The sequence below is a fragment of the Schistocerca serialis genome, chromosome 3 (genome assembly GCF_023864345.2).
Source record: "Schistocerca serialis cubense isolate TAMUIC-IGC-003099 chromosome 3, iqSchSeri2.2, whole genome shotgun sequence".
NCBI classification, from domain to species: Eukaryota; Metazoa; Arthropoda; class Insecta; order Orthoptera; family Acrididae; genus Schistocerca; species Schistocerca serialis.
In genome coordinates this window covers 414,291,545-414,314,887 of record NC_064640.1, presented here as the reverse complement: position 1 = coordinate 414,314,887, position 23,343 = coordinate 414,291,545, and the positions used below count along the sequence as shown (strand labels likewise).

Sequence of the window (23,343 nt, the reverse complement as noted above, 5' to 3'; positions counted from 1 at the left end):
GGAGCGGCAGAACCCGTGCGACGACAGAGGCGCAGCTGATTGAGATGCCGACGCACCTCACCAGAGGCCCCCAAAACCAAATACATCGCGCGGCCGAGGCAGCGAAGAATGCGCCCTGCGAGCCAACGCCGTGAACCTCGATAGTCGCGATAAAATACAACGTCGCCTGGAGCAAAAGCAGGAGTCTGCCGCTGCAAAGGAACCTGATGCGGCGGATGCAGCAAAGACATCAAGGTGCGATGAGGACGACCATGGAGCAACTCAGCCGGCGAGCGACCATCGCGGGGCTGAGAGCGATACGAAGACAAAAAGAGCAACAATGCGTCCTCCCGAGAATGCGACTCTTTCAATTGCAACATCTGTGACTTGAAAGTCCAGACCAATCGTTCAGCGGCACCGTTTGACTGAGGCGAAAACGGCGCGGATGTCAGATGTTGAACACCATTGGCCTGGCAGAGTGACTGAAATTCTGCGGACATGAATTGTGGGCCATTGTCGGAAACAATAGTCTGCGGAAGACCTTCGATGCAAAAGATAGCAGACAACGCTTGGATGGTGGCGGAGGACGTCGTGGAAGACATCCGGACAACAAAAGGAAAATTACTGAAGGCGTCTACCAGAACCAACCATCGAGCATTCCAGAATGGACCAGCAAAATCAATGTGCAAGCGTTGCCAAGGGGAAGTGGCTTTTGGCCATGCAAAGACTTTCCGCGGCGGTGCGGATTGTTGTTCGGCACACGCCATGCAAGAAGAACACATATTCGTAATCGCAGCATCGATTCCGAACCAAGTACAGTGCAGACGAGCAAGTTGTTTCGTTCGCACTATACCCCAATGTCCTTGGTGAAGAAGCCGTAAAACAGAGGACTGTAACGAACGTGGGACCACGACGCAGGACTGATCATTATCAGAACGCAACAACTAAACACCACGTCGAACAAAAAGTCTCTCCTTGTGAGCAAAAAATCGGTGAACCAACGGATCCTCGATCCGAGACTTTGACAAAGGCCATTGCATAGCAACAAAATGCAAAACAGTAGCAAGGACAGGGTCAGCAGCTGTGGCTGTAGCTACACGACGAAAATCAATCGGAAACGATTCGACCACTTCATCGGTTTCCGAATCAATGAACATGCAAGCAAGTTCGGAAGAATCGAATGCTTTATCCTCAGCAACAGGCAAACGGGACAACGCATCGGCGTTTCCGTGCTTAGCAGTGGACCGATACAAGATATCGTAGCGGTACTGCGAGAGGAAATAGACCAGCGAATGAATTTCTGCGCCGTACGCGGAGGTACAGGCTTGGTCGGATGAAAAAGCGATGTCAAAGGTTTGTGGTCTGTGATGATGGTAAAGTGACGACCATACAAGAAATCATGGAACTTAGTAACACCAAACACGAGAGCCAAAGCCTCTTTCTCTATCTGCGAGTAATTTCTTTGCGCAGACGAGAGCAATTTGGACGCAAAGGCAATAGGGCGATCATGGGAGCCAACTTTGTGCGCAAGGACAGCACCGATCCCGAAATCCGATGCATCTACCATCAACAAAAGGGGTTTCTGGGGATCGAAAGGCGTGAGGCAAGTATTAGCAAGCAACGCCGATTTCAACTGGCGAAAGGCGCGTTCGCATTCCGTCGTCCAGAGAAACGGAACACCTGTACGGCGTAAGCGAGGAAGCGGAGCTGAAATGGAAGAGGCATTGCGCACATTCACTTACACCTTGTGATTCCATATAGTTCAATGTTCGTGCGACCTCATCACGCAATGCGTGGGGAACATTGCGCGCTCTGAAAAATTTCGGTTGCGCGTTGACCTTCAGTTCCAAATGTGCTTCATAGTTGTAGCGCAACCTAAGCCTGGTGCAAAAATGTCTGCAAATTCGTCACATAAGCGAGAAACACTGTCTGAAGGCACAGTCTGATTGACTGATAGGATCTGATTTACAATAGACATGTTAAACAACTGAAATAAATCTAAGCCAAACAAGTTCACTGCAGAAGAAGAACGAAGAACGTAAAATGACACAAGTTTTGTTTGTCCCTTGTATGTTGCAAGAAGGTTGCACTGTCCTAACACAGGAATTTGCTGTCCTGAATACGTGGTTAGCTTAACATTTGCGGCACGCAACGGAGGTGCGCCCAGTTCTTTGTACGTGTCGTGATTGAGCAATGAAACTGCAGCTCCGGTATCGAGCTGGAATGGTATCACTTTGCCTTCAAAGTCTAAGTCCACAAAAAGTTTATTGTCCTGCTGACGACAAGAGCGACTGTTTTGTGCAATAGGAATAGACACTTGTACAGAATCACTTGCTAATTGACGTGATTTCCGGCGACGTCGACGCACAGTTTTTGTGGGACGAACACAGTCACTGTTAGAGAAAGTGGCACTGGACGAATCGGAATTAACTACATGAATGTCCATGGGCGAAGGTCCACGATCCTGAGTGTCCTTGGTTCGATTCCGGCGCGAAGCAAAGGGCCTGGAATGGTTGTGATTGTCTAATCTGAGCTTTTTATGGCAAACACTTTGAACATTTCCTTTCCTATTGCAGAAAAAGCAAATAGCTTGGCGTGACGGGCAATGTTCACGCGAATGTCTAGTAGCACACCGCGGGCATGATTTCACTGCATTTGTGGGCTGGCGCGGCACACGTGGCTTAGAGCGCGGCGGCAGCTGCGTTTGTTTGCGCGAGGGCAGTTGACCGGGCCGCGCAGCTCGCCCGGCGGGCCGGTTAATGTTACACACTGCTGGCGAAGGTTCAAAAGATTCCTGAGCACAGTCAAGCGTGTCTTGTCTATCCAATATGTCGATCACCTGTTGAAGGGAGGGATTAACTAGTTTCAAAATTTGCTCCCGTATGCGAACATCAGAAACGTTCTGTGCAATTGCATCACGTACCATTGTATCTGAATAAGAAAGACCACAGTCACAGTCAAAGGCACAGTCCCTAGTAAGTCCTTGCAATGTTGCTACCCACTCCCTATTAGTTTGACCGGCCGTACGTTTTGTACGAAAGAACGTATACTGTTTTGCAACCACACTAACTGTTTCTTTGAAATAGACATCTAATGCAGACAAAATTTCCTCGTAGGACAGAGTTGCGACGTCGCGTCGGGGAAACAATTTCACTATCACACGGTCGGTGGACACACCGACACAAGAAAGCAAAAACGGCTGCCGCTCATTACCTCGAATCCTGTAGGCGGCGAGGTGGAAGGCAAACTGGCGGGACCATTCCTGCCAAGTCTCGTGGTTCGGGTCGTAGTGCCTAAAAGGCGGTGCAATGGCAGGTTGTGGCTGCGGTACCGGTGAAGCGGCGGCGGCCGCATCGGTTTGAAGGGCACGTAGACCCTGGACGAGCTGTCCAAGGGCATCCAATAACGCCTGCGTCTGCTGATTCTGCAAGCGATAAAATTCGGACAGTACATCTGGCGAAGCCATGACACAAGTAAATGTAAGCAATCAGAAAGAATACTTTAACTCGTCGCCAATGAAGTGGACTGACAAGGCAGCCAGTCCACAGTGACGGGTAGCCGAAAGAAAGGCACGCGTACACACACACGCCGACGGGCGTCAAGTACTGGAACAGGCTACGTAATTAATGCTATGAAGAAAAGTACGTAGCTGGATTAATACTTATCTTTAATCAATCATTGTGGTACATCGCTCTTGACTATACACAGGAGACTTTAATTACAATCACTGTAAGGCTAATGGCGCCTTGCTAGTTCGTAGCCATTAACTTAGCTGAAGGCTATTCTGTCTCTCGGCTAATGAGAGTGAAAGGCTTCGTACATCTAGTCGCTAGCTAGGTCGTCCATCCAACTGGGACGAGTGCTTGTTCGTATCACGAGACCTGCCTTGTGGTGGCGCTAGGTCTGCGATCACACAGTGGCGACACGCGGGTCCGACATGTACTAAATGGACCGCGGCCGATTTAAGCTACCACCTAGCAAGTGTGGTGTCTGGCGGTGACACCACAGTAACTGGCCAATGAGTGCCAATGATTACTATAACTAGATGAATTATGTAAATTGTATGCCATTAATTAACTCTTGCTTTGAATGATCACTTTTGAATAATGCATAAAAATGGTTTGTAACTGGCCAATGAGTGCCAATGTTCACTGTAATCAGATGACTTATGAATAATATTCTGTAATGCTTCATACATAGTACAGAAATGTTTAGTAACTAGGCAATGAGTGCCACCAATTACTCAAATTGGTTGATAGACTAGTGTAATTCTCAATGATGACTAGCATAAGACCTAATGTCCTTCACCTTCTGACCTAATTACCAGAAATTACCGCAATATCCGTTTGTCCTGTCCATCCTCATGATCATGGAGCACTATATGTGGTTTTTGCACTAATTCTATGTTGGTGAAAGAGTATGGATTCTGCAAGAGTGTGGTGTTGACATATCATGCTGTCCACCACCTTGAACGATGGAGATGTTATTATGGTCCCACTGTTTGGTGTACCTAATGTACTACGAAAATGATAACATTGAATATTAATACGACATTTCAGTGTCTTGGTGGCTACACTGATTAATACTTCTGGGAAGAGAACTTCAGATTGTCTCACTTGGTGTTGTGCTTCTGTAGAAAGATATTGACTTTCAGTGCAGCTACGTGCAACCTACTGTGCTACAACCATGATGCAATCCTTCCCTTTCCTTTCCTAATTCTTATAAAATGGTTATATATATATATATATATATATATATATATATATATATATATATATATATATATATATATATATATACAGTGCGTGTGCACTTTACATCATTTGTTAATATGTTTTGTACTCATTGCGTATACTAGTTCTTGTAAAATGGTAGAAATATATACAGTGCGTGTGCACTTTATGTCATTTATTAACATGTCTTATACTCATTTCGTATACTAATTCTTGTAAAATGGTAGAAATATATACAGTGCGAGTGCACTTTATGTCATTTGTTAATATGTTTTGTACTCATTGCGTATACATTTTGTCATTGCTTGATATGTTCTGTACTACAGTGTGTATGCACTTTATGTCATTTGTTAATATGTTTTGTACTCATTGTGTATACATTTTGTGATTTCTTGATATGTTCTGTACTCAGTGCATGTGCACTCTATTTTATTTCATGTTCTGCACTTATGTATATGTATATACTCAGTGACTGTAAACTTAGTTAATTATGTAGATTATAGAAAAATTTGTTGCTCATGGCAAGTTCAATTGACTCACCATCGCTGCCAAATTTTTGCCCCCCCAGTGGAGGGTTATGTAAGAGGTCCGAGCAGATGTAATTTTATGTAAGAGGTCCGAGCAGATGTAATTTCGATGTATTGCTCATGCGCTGCCTGCGATATGCAAGGTATAAGAGAATCGCTGACCAGAGAGCAGTGTTGACTGCACTAGGTACTGTGTAGCTGTAGCAGTAAGTTGTTGCTAGTCTGCGCTTGTCTGGAGTCTGCTCTGGTCTGGTATAGTGTATCGTGTTGGCTGGGCCGGTCGCGGTGCAGCGATACCGGAGCCTGAGTATTATTGCATAAGGTAAAAAGCAGCCTCGCGCATATCTAGTAATGTTATCTGAACTCCCATGCAAATGTTTTAAAAATGTCCTAATAATAATCTTTGTCATATAAAGTAATTTTTTTACAAGCATTCATTTCAATTTAAAGAATTTACTAATTTCTCCAATCCATGATCATTGCGATTGTTGCAAAAGAAAAATCAGTTGCTTCCTTTCATAAATGACAAATCTATCGGCCAGCATTGCGCAGAGCTGTGCCGGAAAAATTTATTGTAAGAGCAGATATTTTGCGACTTTATTGAGGTAAGAATTTTTGCTTTTTTATTCAGAATGATCTTACGGGGCCATGACGCAGCAGTGCTGTCGTCCAAAATTTACCAGGTTACTGAATTTATTTTTTATTACGAGGTTTAAGAATTTTTCTGTTTCGAGGTTACATTAAATGAGAAAAGAATTTTGTGGGTACATTAAATGGGAAACAAATTTTGTGTGGAGGTTAAATGTGAAAGAATGAATTTTGTTCTGAGGTTACACTAAAATTAGAATCATATTCATATTATTATTTATTCAATTTTGTGGGGAGGTTACAGTGTGATTAGAGTTGTGTTTTGTATTGGAGTGCTCGAATGCAGAAGTGATGTTGAATGTGAAAAGTGGCTTAGTCAGACGAACAAACTATTGTGTTACACTCGGCTTTGACCATTTTAATGAAATCTCACACCTGCACTTTGAAGACTGAATAGCTGTGTCACACTATCATATCAGTAGAAAAAGTTTGTTGTTCAGCTAAAGTAATTATTTTAAACAGAGGGAAATACAGCAAAAAATCACGACATTGAAATATGCGTGTTTTTTGTTCCTTTTATATTGAAATTTCTTTACTTGTCGTTATGAAAGTTCGTCCCTTAGATCTTGAATAAGTGATCATTCAAATGCCTCTCGCAACCTGTCAGTTATCAGTCAAAACACTGACATTTAGTTTAATTGTTATGGTATCTCGTACACTGACAGCCTGTCCTGTCTCCCGTTTGACAATATCCCATGCAGTTTTACTCTTATTAAATACATCGTTAATTTCTGTCATTTCAATGACTTTCTTTAAAATATTATAGCAGTTTTTGTAGTAAGTGCGTATTAAAAATTGGACATATGTTATATAGAATGTTTTATTCGAATTCTTCGATACTACACGACCTAAAACATTTACTAATCCTCCTGGAAAAACCTGTATAGCTCCTCATGAAGCTAACAGAAACACTGCACTCTTTCGCTGACTCACTGGATGAGAGCATGGAGCGTTAAATCATTCGGAGAGATTCCAGTTGTGGTCTCCCACTGCAGCTTTGTATACTACCTGGTCCCGCAAACGAAACTCAGCTACCAAATGGCAAGCTGTTGGTTTGAAACGAGCGCGTGTTTACAGGCTGCTCCACTAATCGCGAGCGATTTCACTGTGCCCCAGGACACGTTGTTCGGAGAGGGCTGGGCCCACTTGACTGGTTTTCTAACGGGCCTGCTTTGCTATTAAGCTTAACGGCGCTCGCCGGCGCCTGCGCTGCTACTGGCCAATGCGCTAGCAGTCTGGTGTGGAAGTAGTTATTACTGACATCGAATTGCAGCTGGTCATCGCCGCCTAGAAACAAAATACGTGGGTGTGGAATATCAGAACAGACGTGGCACCGAATTGAAGACTTCCTCGTGCGAAGTGTTCGGAATATAGTTCTTAAAAGAGACGTACGTCGAAACAACCTGACGAACTTAAAGATGGTGTGGAAGACAGTGGCTTAACTAGCAATGGTAGTCAGGGCAATGCTCGGGGCCCCGAAAACAAGAGGACTTCTGACGCCCAGCAGAAGGATGGAAAGGAAAAATAAGAAAAACTAAAAGAAAGAAATTAGAAAATATGACATGCACCTTTGTACATTCACAGATGTCCATAGTACGTTGAGAAACAGATGTTTTCTAGAAGTAGTCCTTTGAATGTGACCTACATGGGTTTCAGTCCTTTCAGAGCGTGCCAGCAGCTCACATACAGCTGACTGGTGTATGACGGTCGATTAGCTTCCGCCATTTTATAAGCAATCTCTTTTGAAGATTGTTTGCTCTTTCCCAGTATCCTATGAATGAATCGAAATCTTCCATCTACTTCATTATAAATAACTGCATCATCCCCAAAAAGTCTAAAACACTCCGTCTTCAGGCCGCAAGTGGCCCATCGAGACCATCCGACCGCCGTGTCATCCTCACTGAGGATGCGGATGGGAGGGGCGTGTGGTCAGCACACCGCTCTCTCGGTCGTTGGGATGGTTTTCTGTGACCGAAGGCGCTACGATTCGGTCGAGTAGCTCCTCAATTGGCATCATGGGGCTGAGTGCACCCTGAAAAACGGCAACAGCTCTTGGCGGCCCAGATGGTCACCCATCCAAGTACCAGCCACACCCGACAGCGCTTAACTTCGGTGATCTGACGATAACCAGTGCTTCCACTGCGGCAAGGCAGTTGCCCGCAAAAAGTCTAAGCCACCTTTGAAATACTGTCTGGTAAGTCATTAACATATACCATCAAGGGTCGTATCACACTTCCCTAGGACAGTCTGGCAGTTTCTCGTACACTTGTTGATGACTTTTCATCTAACATAACAAACTGCGTCCCGCGTACCAATGAAATCTGAATCTAGTCACGAATTTCGTTTGATACATCATATTATCATACACTCCTGGAAATTGAAATAAGAACACCATGAATTCATTGTCCCAGGAAGGGGAAACTTTATTGACACATTCCTGGGGTCAGATACATCACATGATCACACTGACAGAACCACAGGCACATAGACACAGGCAACAGAGCATGCACAATGTCGGCACTAGTACAGTGTATATCCACCTTTCGCAGCAATGCAGGCTGCTATTCTCCCATGGAGACGATCATAGAGATGCTGGATGTAGTCCTGTGGAACGGCTTGCCATGCCATTTCCACCTGGCACCTCAGTTGGACCAGCGTTCGTGCTGGACGTGCAGACCGCGTGAGACGACGCTTCATCCAGTCCCAAACATGCTCAATGGGGGACAGATCCGGAGATCTTGTTGGCCAGGGTAGTTGACTTACACCTTCTAGAGCACACTGGGTGGCACGGGATAAATGCGGACGTGCATTGTCCTGTTGGAACAGCAAGTTCCCTTGCCGGTCTAGGAATGGTAGAACGATGGGTTCGATGACGGTTTGGATGTACCGTGCACCATTCAGTGTCCCCTCGACGATCACCAGTGGTGTACGGCCAGTGTAGGAGATCGCTCCCCACACCATGATGCCGGGTGTTGGCCCTGTGTGCCTCGGTCGTATGCAGTCCTGATTGTGGCGCTCACCTGCACGGCGCCAAACACGCATACGACCATCATTGGCACCAAGGCAGAAGCGACTCTCATCGCTGAAGACGACACGTCTCCATTCGTTCCTCCATTCACGCCTGTCGCGACACCACTGGAGGCGGGCTGCACGATGTTGGGGCGTGAGCGGAAGACGGCCTAACGGTGTGCGGGACCGTAGCCCAGCTTCATGGAGACGGTTGCGAATGGTCCTCGCCGATACCCCAGGAGCAACAGAGTCCCTAATTTGCTGGGAAGTGGCGGTGCGGTCCCCTACGGCACTGTGTAGGATCCTACGGTCTTGGCGTGCATCCGTGCGTCGCTGCGGTCCGGTCCCAGGTCGACGGGCACGTGCACCTTCCGCCGACCACTGGCGACAACATCGATGTACTGTGGAGACCTCACGCCCCACGTGTTGAGCAATTCGGCGGTACGTCCACCCGGCCTCCCGCATGCCCACTATACGCCCTCGCTCAAAGTCCGTCAACTGCACATACGGTTCACGTCCACGCTGTCGCGGCATGCTACCAGTGTTAAAGACTGCGATGGAGCTCCGTATGCCACGGCAAACTGGTTGACACTGACGGCGGCGGTGCACAAATACTGCGCAGCTAGCGCCATTCGACGGCCAACACCGCGGTTCCTGGTGTGTCCGCTGTGCCGTGCGTGTGATCATTGCTTGTACAGCCCTCTCGCAGTGTCCGGAGCAAGTATGGTGGGTCTGACACACCGGTGTCAATGTGTTCTTTTTTCCATTTCCAGGAGTGTAGTTCCGTTAATGAGATTCAAGGGGCGTAGACTGCAGTAATTATGCAGAAATAAGAGAGACCGATATAGAATGCACAAGCATAGAGTGCTGCAGCACACTAGTATTTGACCAGAAACTACAATGACTGAGTGCAGTATTTCATATGTGGAACTATGTATGGACGAATAGCTGTTCCAAGGATTCGGATACTGGGGAAAGTATTGTTAAGATTATATTTTGTTTTACTAAAATATTAAAAATAAACTAGCCTGTTTTTCTAAAAAGTTCTTAGTTAAAGGACGCAGAGACATAAATATAAGGTGTGATAACTCTTTACCTTGATGTCTGCTGAGGACACTTCCAGTGAAGTGTCTAAATACCTGTGGAGGACTGGCGCCCTATTCTTGCTCAAGAGCCGAAACTGCAGACAGTGGTGATATTGGATGCAGGGGTCTGGAGAGAAGTCAACGTTCTAACACATCCAAAGGTTTCCATTGGTTTGAGGTTGGGACTCTGAAATGGCTAGTCCAATTCAGGAACGTTATCATCCATAAACTATTATCTCACAGTGCTGCTTTATGACAGGATGCATTGCACGCTGATGCAAGCAGTAATACTCTCAGAACAGTTTCTCTATCATACACAGTACATAATGCTGTAAAACGTGTTCATATCTGCCCCCTTTAGTGTTTTCTTGAGTGCTATAAGGGCAACGTCTCCTCTGTACTTGACTGATGGCACTGCACATGGCGGCAGGTAACGTTCTCTTGGACTTCTCAAAACACAAACCCTTCCATCGGATTGCCACAGTGTATAGCGTGATTCATTACTCCAAACCACTCGTTTCGTCATCCGCTGTCCAGTACCGTCGCCCTTTACAATCTATCAAATGTTGCTGAGCATTGACAAAATTATGCGGCTTACATGGAGCTACAACACCATTGAAACCCATTCTTTTTAACTTCATACGCACAGTCTTTGTGTGTGCTGGACTACTGGTAGCACCATGGGACTCACAAGTGTTTCGCACTGTTCATTTCATGCAATTTTTTTGAACCACCCCCACAATGCTCGATGCTGCCTGTCCGTCAGAATTTGAGGTCTGCCTGTTGTTGATTTAGCTGTTGTTGTTCCCTCGCGTTTTCACTCCACAATCCAGTCATCAACAGCCGATGTGGGTAGCTTTAAAAACGTTGAAAAGTCCTGGATGAATTTGTCACTCAGCTGACATCGAATGATTTCGTCACATTCGAAGCCACTAAATCCCCCTGACTGACCCATTCTGCTGTTACTGCTTTTCTACTGGCAACAAAGGGGCGTTTGAAAAGTCCATGCAAAAATAAAAACTACTTACGTGTCTGGGGTAAACCTTCATTATTTTTCGACATAGTTTCCTTTTAGACATATACACTTCGTCCAATGCTGTTCTAATTTGTTGATCACTTCCGAATAATAGGAATTGCCCAAGTCTGCAAAATAGCTATTAGTTGCTGCAGTCACCTCCTCGTTTGAATAAAATCTTTGTCCTGCCAGCCATTTCTTCAAATTTGGGGAACAAAAAGTAATCCGAGGAAGCCAAGTCTGGAGAATAGGGGGGATGTGAAACGAGTTGGAATCCTATTTCCAATAATTTTGCGACCACAACTGCTGAGGTGTGTGCTGGTGCATTGTCGTGTTGGAAAAGGACTTTTTGCGGTCCAATCACCGGCGTTTTTCTTGCAGCTCGGTTTTCAAACGGTTGAATAACGATGAATAATATGCACCTGTAACAGTTGCGCCCTTTTCCAGATAGTCGATGAGGATTATCCCTTGTGAATCCCAAAAGACAGTCGCCATAACCTTTCCGGCCGAAGGAATGGTCTTTACCTTTTTTGTGCAGATTCTCCCTTGGTAACCCATTGTTTAGATTGTTGTTTGGCCTCAGGAGTATAGTCATGTATCCATGTTTCATCCACAGTGATGACACGATGCTTAAAATCCTGTGGATTCTTCCTGAACAGCCGCAAACGATCCTTGCAACGCTTCACACGATTCTGTTTTTGGTCAAGTGTGAGCAATCGCGGAACCCATCTTCCGGATAGCTTTCTCATGTCCAAATGTTTATGCAAAATATTATGTACCCATTCATTCGAGATGCCCACAGCACTAGCAATCTCATGCACCTTAACTCTTCTTTCATCCATCACCATATCATGGATTTTATCAATGATTTCTGGAGCCGTAACCTCTACAGGGCGTCCAGAACGTTCAGCATCACTTGTGCCCATATGGCAACTCCGAAAATTTGAAATCACTTATAAACTGTCCTACTCGAAGGTGCAGAGTCACCGTAATGTTCATCAAGCTTCTCTTTAGTCACCAGAGGCCTTTTGACTTTCATAAAGTAATGTTTAATCACCACACGAAATTTTTTTCGTCCATTTTTTGACAATCACTCGACTTTCTTGATTCACACGAATTCCAAACACAAAGAAATAGACCAATATTGCTGAAAATTGGTGTGCGTTCTTTCCAAAAGTGCTACTAACTAAACATGACCTCGATACGCGCCGGTGTTGCCATCTCTCGGACTTTGCACGGACTTTTCAAACGCCCCTCGTATAACGGCGGATCCGCCTCTTATGACAACTAATGGTCCTTTTCGCATTACGTAGAGGTCTTGGCCAAAATGTTGCAACTTAACTTGTACACAGCGTCGTAAGCAGGCCTTCTCATGCGCAAAGTGCAGAGCAAAGTCGACAATCCAGTAGATGCACCGTGGTCTTTGGTTCTCCGCAGCCACAGTTGGTGGCCTCCACAAGAAGGTGTCATTTCAGGAGGCTACTCCTGGATCTTCCAACTACAGAACCAAGGCAGTTGAGTGACGTTCGCACAATCCAGTTCTCTTCATGTCCAGGTGGGAGGGTTGCCTAAGGAAGAGGCCTGGTAGAGTTATTCTCAAATGGAGAGATCCACAGTTGCTTTCTTGCTGTAGCTGCTGCTGTTTGCAAGACTGAAGTGGTCTTGAGGAAATTTATTCTGGCTCTCAATCTTGGAGCTGCGGGAACGTGCCCATATAGTGGATGGTACTTGTGATAGGCCTGATTTTATCTGTCCTCGTTGGCAGCTACTTCACGATGAATTAGCACTCACAACGCAGTTCAATGATCAACATGCCCCTTTAAGTCTCAAAACTGACCATCATCTCAATTAATATTGAAGGTGTTACCTAAGAAGGAATAATTACGTAAGAGTTTCTGTACTTTTGATTAGATAGCATACTTCTCGGAGGAGGCGAGAGGAATGGCTGCTGGTTGTGAGAAACGAGGTGTGCGCGATGTTTTTGGTGAGGTGGGCGAAGGGTAGAGGGCAAGCATGCACGCGGTTTGAATATGTAATTAGTGTGGCGTTTGATACTGAATTGCTGGAACGCAGACGTAATGTTGAATATGAAAAAGTAGTTTTAGTCAGATGTGCATACCGTTCTGTTCCACTCTGCATTAACCACAACTCTGAAATCCCACACCTGCAGTATGAAAACTGAATAGCAGTGTAACACTATGAGATCAGTAGGAAAAGTTCAGTTAGCGTAATTATTTTAAACAGAGGGAAGCACAGCAATACAAATCACGATATTCAAATATATATGTTTTTGGTCATACTATATTGATTTTTTGGTTCTTCGAGTTACCAATATTCCTCTCTTAGACCTCGAATAAATGATAATTTAAATGTCATTCGTTTTTTGCATGCGAAAGTCTCATACCGCTGTTTTTGGGGTGAGTGATTTATATTCTAGCACATTTTCGTGCGGTTCTGAGCGTTCGATGTGAAGCTTTTTCATTGTGATGACCTTATACATTTTACCTACACTTTAGAAATTTCTCGCAAATTTTTTTAACCAAACGTCTGCAACTCTTTTTTCTAAATTTATTTCGAGTTCGACGCCTGGCGAGCTAAATATTCATTAACTTCAGATTTGAAGCTTTTGAGCTCACTAGCCAAATTATTTACGCTACCAGACTGTTAATCTGTATTTTGTTTTACATCAGTAAAAGTTTTATTCATTGTAAACATTAATGCTGTAAACATTTCTTACATGTGTTCCACGTTATACTCCTCTTGTAGCACTTCCAGTCTAACTGACTCTACACGAAACTACGCAAATTGAACATCAGATTCCATTGTCTTGTGTTGATTTGTTTCACCGTGGTTATTACAGATCAAATCAGAGTAAGTAAAGTCATTCATTCGATTATTGCCAAAATTAAAACCGTCACTCACAGTTGCATTCATCGATGAATTCTGTTACAATGTTACCCCCACTATCTAAGATAACTGCAGGTAATTTTCAATCGAAATATCAGTAGTTTATATTTCCCCTCCCAGTATTTCTTTTGGAGCTCTAGCTTGACTTAAGCACTCCGTCTTCAGGCCACAAGTGGCCCATCGGGACCATTCGACCGCCGTGTCATCCTCAGTTGAGGATGTGGATAGGATGGGCGTGTGGTCAGCACACTGCTCTGCCGGTCGTTGTGGCGGTTTTCTTTGACCGGAGCCGCTACTGTTCGGTCGAGTAGCTCCTCAATTGGCATCACGAGGCTGAGTGCACCCCGAAAAATGGCAACAGCGCATGGCGGCCGGGATGGTCACCCATCCAAGTGCCGGCCGCGGCCGGCAGCGCTTAACTTCGGTGATCCGACAGGAACCGGTGTATCCACTGCGGCAAGGCCGTTGCTGCAGCTTGACTTACGTCCACATTAAAGGTGACTACAACGCTTTCCTTCACTGTCACAGGTTTATCACTCCCTTCCATCCTGCTAATCCTATTAATGCCATGAAGCGCGACACGTAATCACTACCGTCTACGGAAGCAGTAAACGCTCCCTCCAGTTGGCCAGCCACTTCGCTGTCTAATCTGCCCCTCCGGTCATGTCCTGCTAATCCTGCCAGAAGTATTAGGATGTAGCGAAATTATTTCGGAACAAAATTCCTCTATTTTCTTACTGGCTCACTATGCTTGACTGGTCTCATCACAGTCACTTTCTCCCTATTTTCTTGAACTATTACAGCTTTTCTCAGCAACTAACGGTTTCACGTTAATATCGACGTATCTTCAGGTTTGTAATGGTTGTGTTGTTGTTGTGGCATTCACTCCAAAGACTGGTTTGATGCAGCTGTCCACGCTACTCCATCCTGTGCAAGCCTCTTCATCTCCGAGTAACTACTGCAACCTACATCCTTCACAATCTGTTTACTGTATTCATCTCTTGGTCTCCCTCTTCGCTTTTTACCCCCCATGATCCCTTCATCCCTCAGGAAGTGTCCTACCAACCGATCCCTTCTTCTAGTCAGGGTGTGCACAAATTTCTCTTCAGCATTCTTCTGTAGCACCACGTCTGTTCTTGTCTAAACTGTTTATTGTCCATGTTTCACTTTCATACATGGCTACACTCTATACTTTCGAAAAAGACTTCCTAACACTTACATCTATGATATATTCGATGCCAACAAATTTCTTTTCTCCAGAAACGCTTTTCTTGCTATTGCCAATCTACATTTTGTATCCGCTCTACTTCGTCCATCATTAGTTACTTTTCTGCCCAAGTAGCAAAACTCATCTACTTCTTTAAGTGCCTCGTTTCCTAATCTAATTTCCTCAGCATTACCTGGCTTTATTCGACTATATTCCTTTATCCTTGTTTTACTTTTGTTGATCTTCATCTTACACCCATCTTTCAAGACACTGTCCATTTCGTTCCATTGCTCTTCCAAGTCCTTTGCCGTCCCTAACAGAACTGCTGCGCCATCGGCAAATCTCAGAGTTTTTATTTCTTCTTCCTGGACTTTAATTGCTTCTCCTAATTTTTCTTTGGTTTCCTTTACTGCTTGCTCAATGTACATACTGAATAACATGGGGTACAGGCAACAACCCTGTCTCACTCCCTTCTCAACCACTGCTTCCTTTTCGTGCCTCTCGACTCTTATAACTGCGATCTGGTTACTGTACAAAATTTTAAATACCCTTTCGCTCTCTGTATTTTGCCCCTGCCACCTTTATAACTTGAAAGAAAGCATTCCAGTCAACATTGTCAAGAGCTTTATAATGGCTATATTTCCATAGTGTAGATGGGGATTTACAGAGTCCCATCTTTCGAGAAGTTATCCACATTAAGATAAATCTACAATGGTGAGTTGACATAATAAAATGTGGTGTAAGCAGCCCGTGGAGGCTAACAGGGCATTGTTACGTTATGGAAATATAACCATTGCACCGTGGCCTTCCGCCTTCCAGTGTACTACTACCTTTCACGGACTGCATACACCACATCGACCTATTAGCAATACGGCGGAAGTACCCGTATTATACCGAAATTTAGGTTTTACTTCATTGGTTTTATACAGCTGGTGTCCACTGGATCTTATATTATATCCTACAGGCTGTTACCGGGCCTTGCTCATAAGGAAGTGATGCATCGTACATTTTCACATGCGTCTTTCGGGTGTACTCAATTTTATTTTGACAATCCACCATTGTGGTTTGACTCTTAACGTGGATATCGTCCCGAAAGCTGGGACTCCCTAATTTTCCTCTGTTGTTGTTGTTGTAGTGATCTTCAGTCCGAAGACTGGTTTGATGCAGCTCTTCATGTTACTCTATACTGTGCAAGCCTCTTCATCTCCGAGTAACTACTGCAACCTACATCCCTCTGTATCTGCTTAGTGTATTCATCTCTTCGTCTCCCTCTACGATTTTTACCCTACACGCGTCCCTCCAGTACTAAACTGGTGATCCCTTGATGCCTCAGAATGTGTCCTACCAACCGATCCCTTCTTCTAGTCGGGGTGTGCACAAATTTCTCTTCTTCTCAGTTCTATTCAGTACTTCCTCATTAGTTACGTGACCAGTCTATCTAATCTTCAGCATTCTTTTGTAGCACCTCTTTCAAAGGCGTCTGTTCTCTTCTTGTCTAAACTGTTTATTGTCCATGTTTCACTTCCATACATCGCTACACTCCATACAAATACTTTCTGAAAAGACTTCCTAACACATCTATATTCGAAATCAACAAATTTCTCATCTTGAAAAACGCTTTTCTTGCCATTGCCAGTCAGCGTTTCATATTCTCCCTACTTGGACCATCGTAAGTTATTTTGCTTCCCAAATAGCATACTCATTTACTACTTTGTGTGTCTCATTCCCTAATCTCATTTCCTCAGCATCATCTGATTTAATTCGGCTACATTCCATTATCTTCGTTTTGCTTTTGCTGATGTTCATCTTATATCGTCCTTTCAAGATATTGTCCATTCCGTCAAACTGCTCTTAAAAATGTACTTTGTTGTCTCTGCCAAAATTGCAATGTCATTGGCAAACCTCAAAGTTTTTCTTTATTCTCCCTGGACGTTAATCTCTGCTCCAAATTTTTCTTTAGTTTCCTTTACTGTTTGCTCCATATACAGATTGAATATCATCGGGGATAAGCTACAACCCTGTCTCAATCGTTTCTCAACCACTACTTCCGTTTCGTGCCCCTCGACTCTTATAACTGCCCTCTGGTTTCTGCACAAATTGTAAATAGGCTTTTGCTCGCTGAATTTTATCTCTGGAACTTTTAGAATTTGAAAGAAAGTATTCCATTCAACATTGTCAAAAGCTTTCTCGAAGTCTATAATTGCTAGAAACGTACGTTTGCCTTCTCCTATGAGAAGTCGTAGGCTCAGTATTGTCTCGCGTATTCCTACATTTCTCCGGTATCCAAAGTGATCTTCCTCGAGGTCGGCTTCTACGAGTTTTTCCATTCTTCTGTAAATGATCTACATTATGGAAATTAACCATAATAAACCTGAAGATGCGTCTATGCTGACGTGAAACCGGTAGCTGCGAATAAAGCACGATCATACAGCTATGCAGCTTTTGGATAATCTGAATGATTATTGAGTGTCGACTGTTGTTATTGTTATTCATTAATCATTAATAGTCGTGCGTTTCTCTAGAACCACGGCCCAGCTCTGAAGTGATGTATAATGTGGTTCAACCTGAAAAAGCTGTTTAAAAGACAGGTTGCTCTCTAAACGCCAGCAGGATGCATGAAACGTTCTGCTGCAAAGAGAGCTCTTTATCCTAGGTATAACGAAACAAATTCATGACGTCTCCAAAATAAATTTAATATCGCATTCTGTGAAACTATCAATCTGACAAAGCAAACCCGTGACGAAGCGTTCAGCTTTAGTTGCTCTCTCTTATCACTACCATTAATGCAGCTTGATAACTATTCCATGTCGGCGGAAAGAACTCAAGAATGGGTCGATCAAGGGTCTTGTAAGCGACCTCTTTCATGCGTGAATTACACTTCCATACCATCTCTTGAGTAAATATGAATACCTTATCTGTCTTCAGAACTAATAAATTTTTTGCGGCCATCCGCCATAAAGCGGTATAGACGGAAACTCATCGCTAGCTGAAGGTTGTGACAAATTACAGAGGCTGATCCCTGATCGTGCAGATGAAAAACGACAAATTATTTCGACTGCTTACGTCCAGTACATTACATTTAATCACTGATTATCTGTAAGTTTCAGCGTTGCGTAACCTGTTGCTAACCAAGGTGCAGGACTGCTACGGTCGCAGGTTCGAATCCTGCCTCGGGCATGGATGTGTGTGATGTCCTTAGGTTAGTGAGGTTTAAGTAGTTCTAAGTTCTAGGGGACTGATGACCACAGATGTTAAGTCCCATAGTGCTCAGAGCCATTGTTTTTTAACCAAGGTAACTTTCGTGTACGCGACTGCGTTGTTTGCAAACAGCTTCGTATGGCTACTGACTTTAATCTCGAAGTCATTTATTCAAAATGACGCATTTAAAACTGTTTCTGGAAATATATAGAAAACCACAAATCCGATAAAGAAAGCTTACGTTAAAGCTATTCATCTCGAAGGGAAACATCCAATGACACCAGGGGTCTGAAGCGGATCAACTTTGAAATCTGAATTAGGACCCCCATTGTTTATAGCGTATTCGCATTCTCCAGGAAGAAACACGTAATTGTTATATATAACATTTTTGTATTTGCGTGGCAGAGGGTGCTGTAATCGACAAAAATGAAAATGTGTTAAAAAACCGTTGAAAAATGATAATATCGTAAGCAATACTCATCACATTAGCATCCTAATAATTATGGTTAGAAAGACATTTATTCTAAAATCAGTGGTTTTTGTAGCAAAAAACGCGATTCTCCAGAGCAGAATACATTGCTTTGTCTACGTTATTGGTGTAATCTCTTTCATATATGTCACTGAAATGGAAAGCAGTCGGAAAAATTCATTGGTTTGTTTATCAATGAATTAAAAACTTTTTTCTGCGCTACCCAGAAACAACGACGTGGACATAGTAGTATTTTGTTCTCTTCGTGGTGCTTTTCTAGTGTGAGTCCCCTTGCCTCCCACCATTGGGGTGCTTCTTTTAAGTGGGTCCCCTTGCCTCTCGTAAATAAAACAAATATCGTCCAGACTAGGCCTGTTGTCAACCTAACGTTATATCGATAATTTTCGTTAAATGTTTCGTTACAATGCAACGGTTCTGTCACCAATATATCGATATTTCGATATCGAAACGGCAATACCGAGCGCCGATATTTTTATTTTATATTATATTTTTTCGCAATTTTCGATAAATATTTGAAATTGTTCTTTTGAAATTGTAGTAGAACATAATTTTACTTTCACTGTGTGAAGGAGTCTTATTACTTTTTGAGCATTCATTATCTCCAGTCTTCCTCTTTGACTGTGTGAAGCAAGTATTCTAACATTCTGCGTGGTGTCTGTTGTTCTATGTCGTGTCTCCCTACCACTTTCGCGCAACGACGCTCTGAGCGTGTTTTTTAGGGAATTGACTAGTTTGAACCTGGGACCTGTTGCTGATAAGGAGACGCCAGACCACAAATGACATGTAGAGTTCAGAAGAGTTCAGTGAGACTAGCGGTGATATAACCAAATACTTAATGATTTCAGCGTCAGCTCCACTGCACTCCCTGTAAAAGAATCTTAATACTAACTAAATTTAGTGGAAGGGGTTCAAGGCTTTCCTATTTTTAGTTAGCTGGTAAGATAACGTCGAAAAAGCAGTTAAGTTTACCATTGGAAATTTTATTCTACTCACAAAACATTGTTTATAAATTGCACTATTGATAAAAGGAAATGTTTTAATACAGGATCATAAAAACCAACTGCGTTCAACAAAAATGTGAACGAACATTCCCTGAATGGGTTTCCAAGTTCTACAATGGATCGGAGGATGACCTATACCATATCACATCTATAATCTAGGTTTAAATTAAGTTTCACAAAAGAGAAAACTATCAAAATGCTCTACAGTGACCCTCAATTATCCTTAATTACTTATCTAACTTGTCGTAAATTACAGTGGCTGATGTGGCTTCTCAATAATTCTATAACAGAAAAATCATCGCGTTTCAGATTTTAACTTACGAAGCAAATGTGAATACCATGAGCTTTAATTGACGATCGACACTAGTATTACGCAAAACGGGGGTGTAACAGATGAAACTTCTGCAGTTCTGAGTGAAGCTTTATGCACTGTTATGCGGCATCGCGTGCGTTCATTACCTTGTCGTTGGTTAGGCAGTGTCAGGGGGCGTCGGTCGACACAGCTCCACGCACCTCGCCGATTCGGAAACAACTCTCTCCTAACTTCTCCTTACTACAATTTACTGAAGTTGGTTTAAAAAAAAACTATCTGACCAATCAGGGTCTCAATGTTAACCTTAAGCTCCGCCTACAAAATTTCTGTCTATCCAATGAGAAACGTTATACTTTTCGTGGTGGGACAATGTTTTTAAAGTTTGCAACGTAACAGAGACGCGAAAAAGTCTCACGCTAAAACTTGCAGCTGGTGTGGCCCTTTTAGTATTATCGTAAGATCTATATTGTCCTTCTGGAGGGCTCTAGCTTTTAAGATGGGCTGGGGGATGGTCCTGATGGTTAGCTGACGACGTGGGTGTCCGTCCCTTATCATAGGGCCTTCTAGCTTAACACGGTTCTGCTCTCGGCTTCTGTTCTCGTTTCTCCCCTTGGAACTGCGTCTGTCTCACGGTAGGAAGGTATGACATGCATTTAGGCATTCTTGTGTTAGTCTGTGGTATTCCATTTGCTCACTCGTTACTCTTATTACTTTGGTTAATTTAATGTCACGATTTATTCGGAGCTATGTGACATACTACGGGATTTGCTTATCATTTCAGGGTTTTCATGGAAGGTGTTGGATTTGCTTGACACCTTACATATCACCACCCTTTGAACTTAGTTTTTGCACTGAAGTTAGGCAATGATTGAATCGTTGTCTAAGTCAGTCAAAAATTATTCCTTTATCTAAATTTTGTTGCCTACTGTTCAGCCACATTATTCTGGTTCTATGCTAGTTTGTATTACTAATTTATATTTTTATATTCTTCCACATTATTCTCAAAAATATGTTTATATTGACAAGAGAAGAATATTTTTATGCTATTATTATTATTATTATTAATTTTTAATTATTTTCTTTCTTTATCTAAGTGTGAAGCTTGTTTTTTAAGAAGTTTGTTATCGAAAGTGAGGAGTCTTTCACATCGATTTTCTTAGAAATATTTTTTTTATAAATGTAGTAATTAAGTAAAATCTATTCCTAACACATTTTCTAAATATCATGTACAAGTAAAATGTTTTTGTTTCTAGATACTCATTTCAACATTGTTACACTAACAAATAAGAATTATTTCCAAGAATTGCTTTGACAAAGAAATATACATACACAAGTATTGAGATATTATCCTAACAAATGGTACAAATGTTAAAAAAAAGGGAAAACATCCAACAAGATAATTTTTTATTCTTTGTTTTTATAAGGAGAAAATAAGTAAAATATAGTTATTCTTTTATTTTTATGAGGAGAAAATAAGTGGCATATAGTTTTAGTGTTTATTATGCCTTACTTTTGTTCTTTATATACTGTCCATTTCAGAACTAATGACTTATTTTTATCGATAGTCTATTTTTTACTTAAGTCCATAGTCAATGACTGTTATTTTGTAGTTTATTAGCTGTCTGGTGTGCTTAACTTATTTAGTTTTTCACACATTTCTTTTGCACAATTCCTACATCACATAATTTGATTTCACACATTCACACAATCCTATCAATGTTCAAGCATGAGGTTGGCGAATGTTTTTGCACAAAGGTGATGGACTTGAGCGAGATGGATGTGGGCAAGTATTTCATGTACAGCTTCGTTCGTCGTTCCTTGTTGGCTTTGCAAGTGTGTGTTAATGTTGTGGAGGTCCCATAATGGAATGGACTTTGAGTGCAGAATCTCGTAGTTTACTGGCTTTGTATGTGTGAAAGTCATCGTTATGTGTCGCTGAAAGCGGTCGTTTTTCGTTGTAATGCTTCGCAGACGACTAGTTTGCAATAGGATAGGGATTTGGGAAGGTATGTCGTCTATTCTTCACCCATCTTCTTTCTTGGTCTCAATCTTGCGAATCTTCAACTTCTGTTCTTCCTGATTTTTCTCTGCTTCTTACTTGCTTCTTGGTTCTTCTCTGGGTAGGATGTGGAAATATTTATTGATAACTAGTCGCTTTGAAGTTCTCCTCTTAGTAACGGTTTGATAAATTGTTTGAGCGTGTCACTTTTACTTTGTGGAAGTTTTTTTCAGTTTCGTGCATCAGCGTGCTGTTTAATAGCAGTATTGTGACTTTTACACATATTTTTTTGCCAGTGGTGGCTTGCCCAAGTGGTCTTCTCGTCGGGCCGTTTTTTGCTCGCTCCGCTGAGTCGGGGTGTTCCAACACCCTCTTGGCCTTCCATGTTCCACCACTCTGTGGTTCCGTGTTCTGTCCTAGCAGGGTTCCGCCACTCTGTGGTTCAGCAGATTTACTGCCCACTTTGGTTACAAGGGCCCTCTGTTGGTCTCGCTGTCCTTTCCTTTCTCTCAATGCTTCTGCCTTGTAGGAATTGTGTCTTGCTAATTACGTCCTTTTCTTTCTTGATACTTCTCACGTTGCAACTTGTGGGTCGTTGCATCTGGTCTTTGCTGGAGTTTTTACAATGGTTCTTACAAAAAGTTTTACTTATAATCATCTAACACATGTCTAGTACCTACATTGTTTTACGCCTTCTTAAAAAGCTTTACAAATTTTGGCGCCCTTTCTATGTTACAATTCTAAGATATTTTGAGTCTTAACTTCTACAAGAATCCTCAAATTCGTTTTTAATTTTTGTGTAGTGTCGTGGTGTATAGCATTTTAGTATTTCATGCTGTTAGACTATCTATGCTTTATCCCTTCACCTTAATCTATGGTACTATTGGTGTTATTTTTGTTTTCGTTTTTGTTGAAACTACTTTCTTTTTCCCACCTTCCTCTCTCTTCATTCTTCTTTCTCCTGATGATCTTATCTGCAACATAATCTTGAAATATTGTGCTGATTATTTGCCAGTAATAAAATTAATCTTCAAACTTTTTGGTATGGCTCACATGGTGAAGTCCTAAGGTTTTGCCTGTTTTTGGGTTCATTAGTTCCACAGCATTATCATGAGCAATTCGGCTAATTATGACAGGTCCTTTGTATGCAGTGTAAAACTTATGTATTTTGTGTTTCTGTTTGCTGGAGAGGTAGTGTGTTTTCACAAATACTTTCTGGCCTACTGAGAATG

At 42.7% G+C, this 23,343-nt stretch overlaps 1 protein-coding gene across 1 annotated transcript in view; it reads right to left on the bottom strand.

Annotated features, from left to right (window-relative positions):
* Positions 1 to 27: 27 nt before the first annotated feature.
* The window catches only part of LOC126471627 (uncharacterized protein K02A2.6-like), a 105,125-nt gene continuing 81,809 nt past the window's right edge, over positions 28 to 23,343 (bottom strand). Inside the window, exon 2 of the mRNA XM_050099864.1 lies at positions 28 to 3,403. Coding sequence (XP_049955821.1) covers positions 1,820 to 2,905 — 1,086 coding nt within the window. The 5' untranslated portion in view covers positions 2,906 to 3,403 and the 3' untranslated portion in view covers positions 28 to 1,819. The remainder of the gene's footprint in view (positions 3,404 to 23,343) is intronic.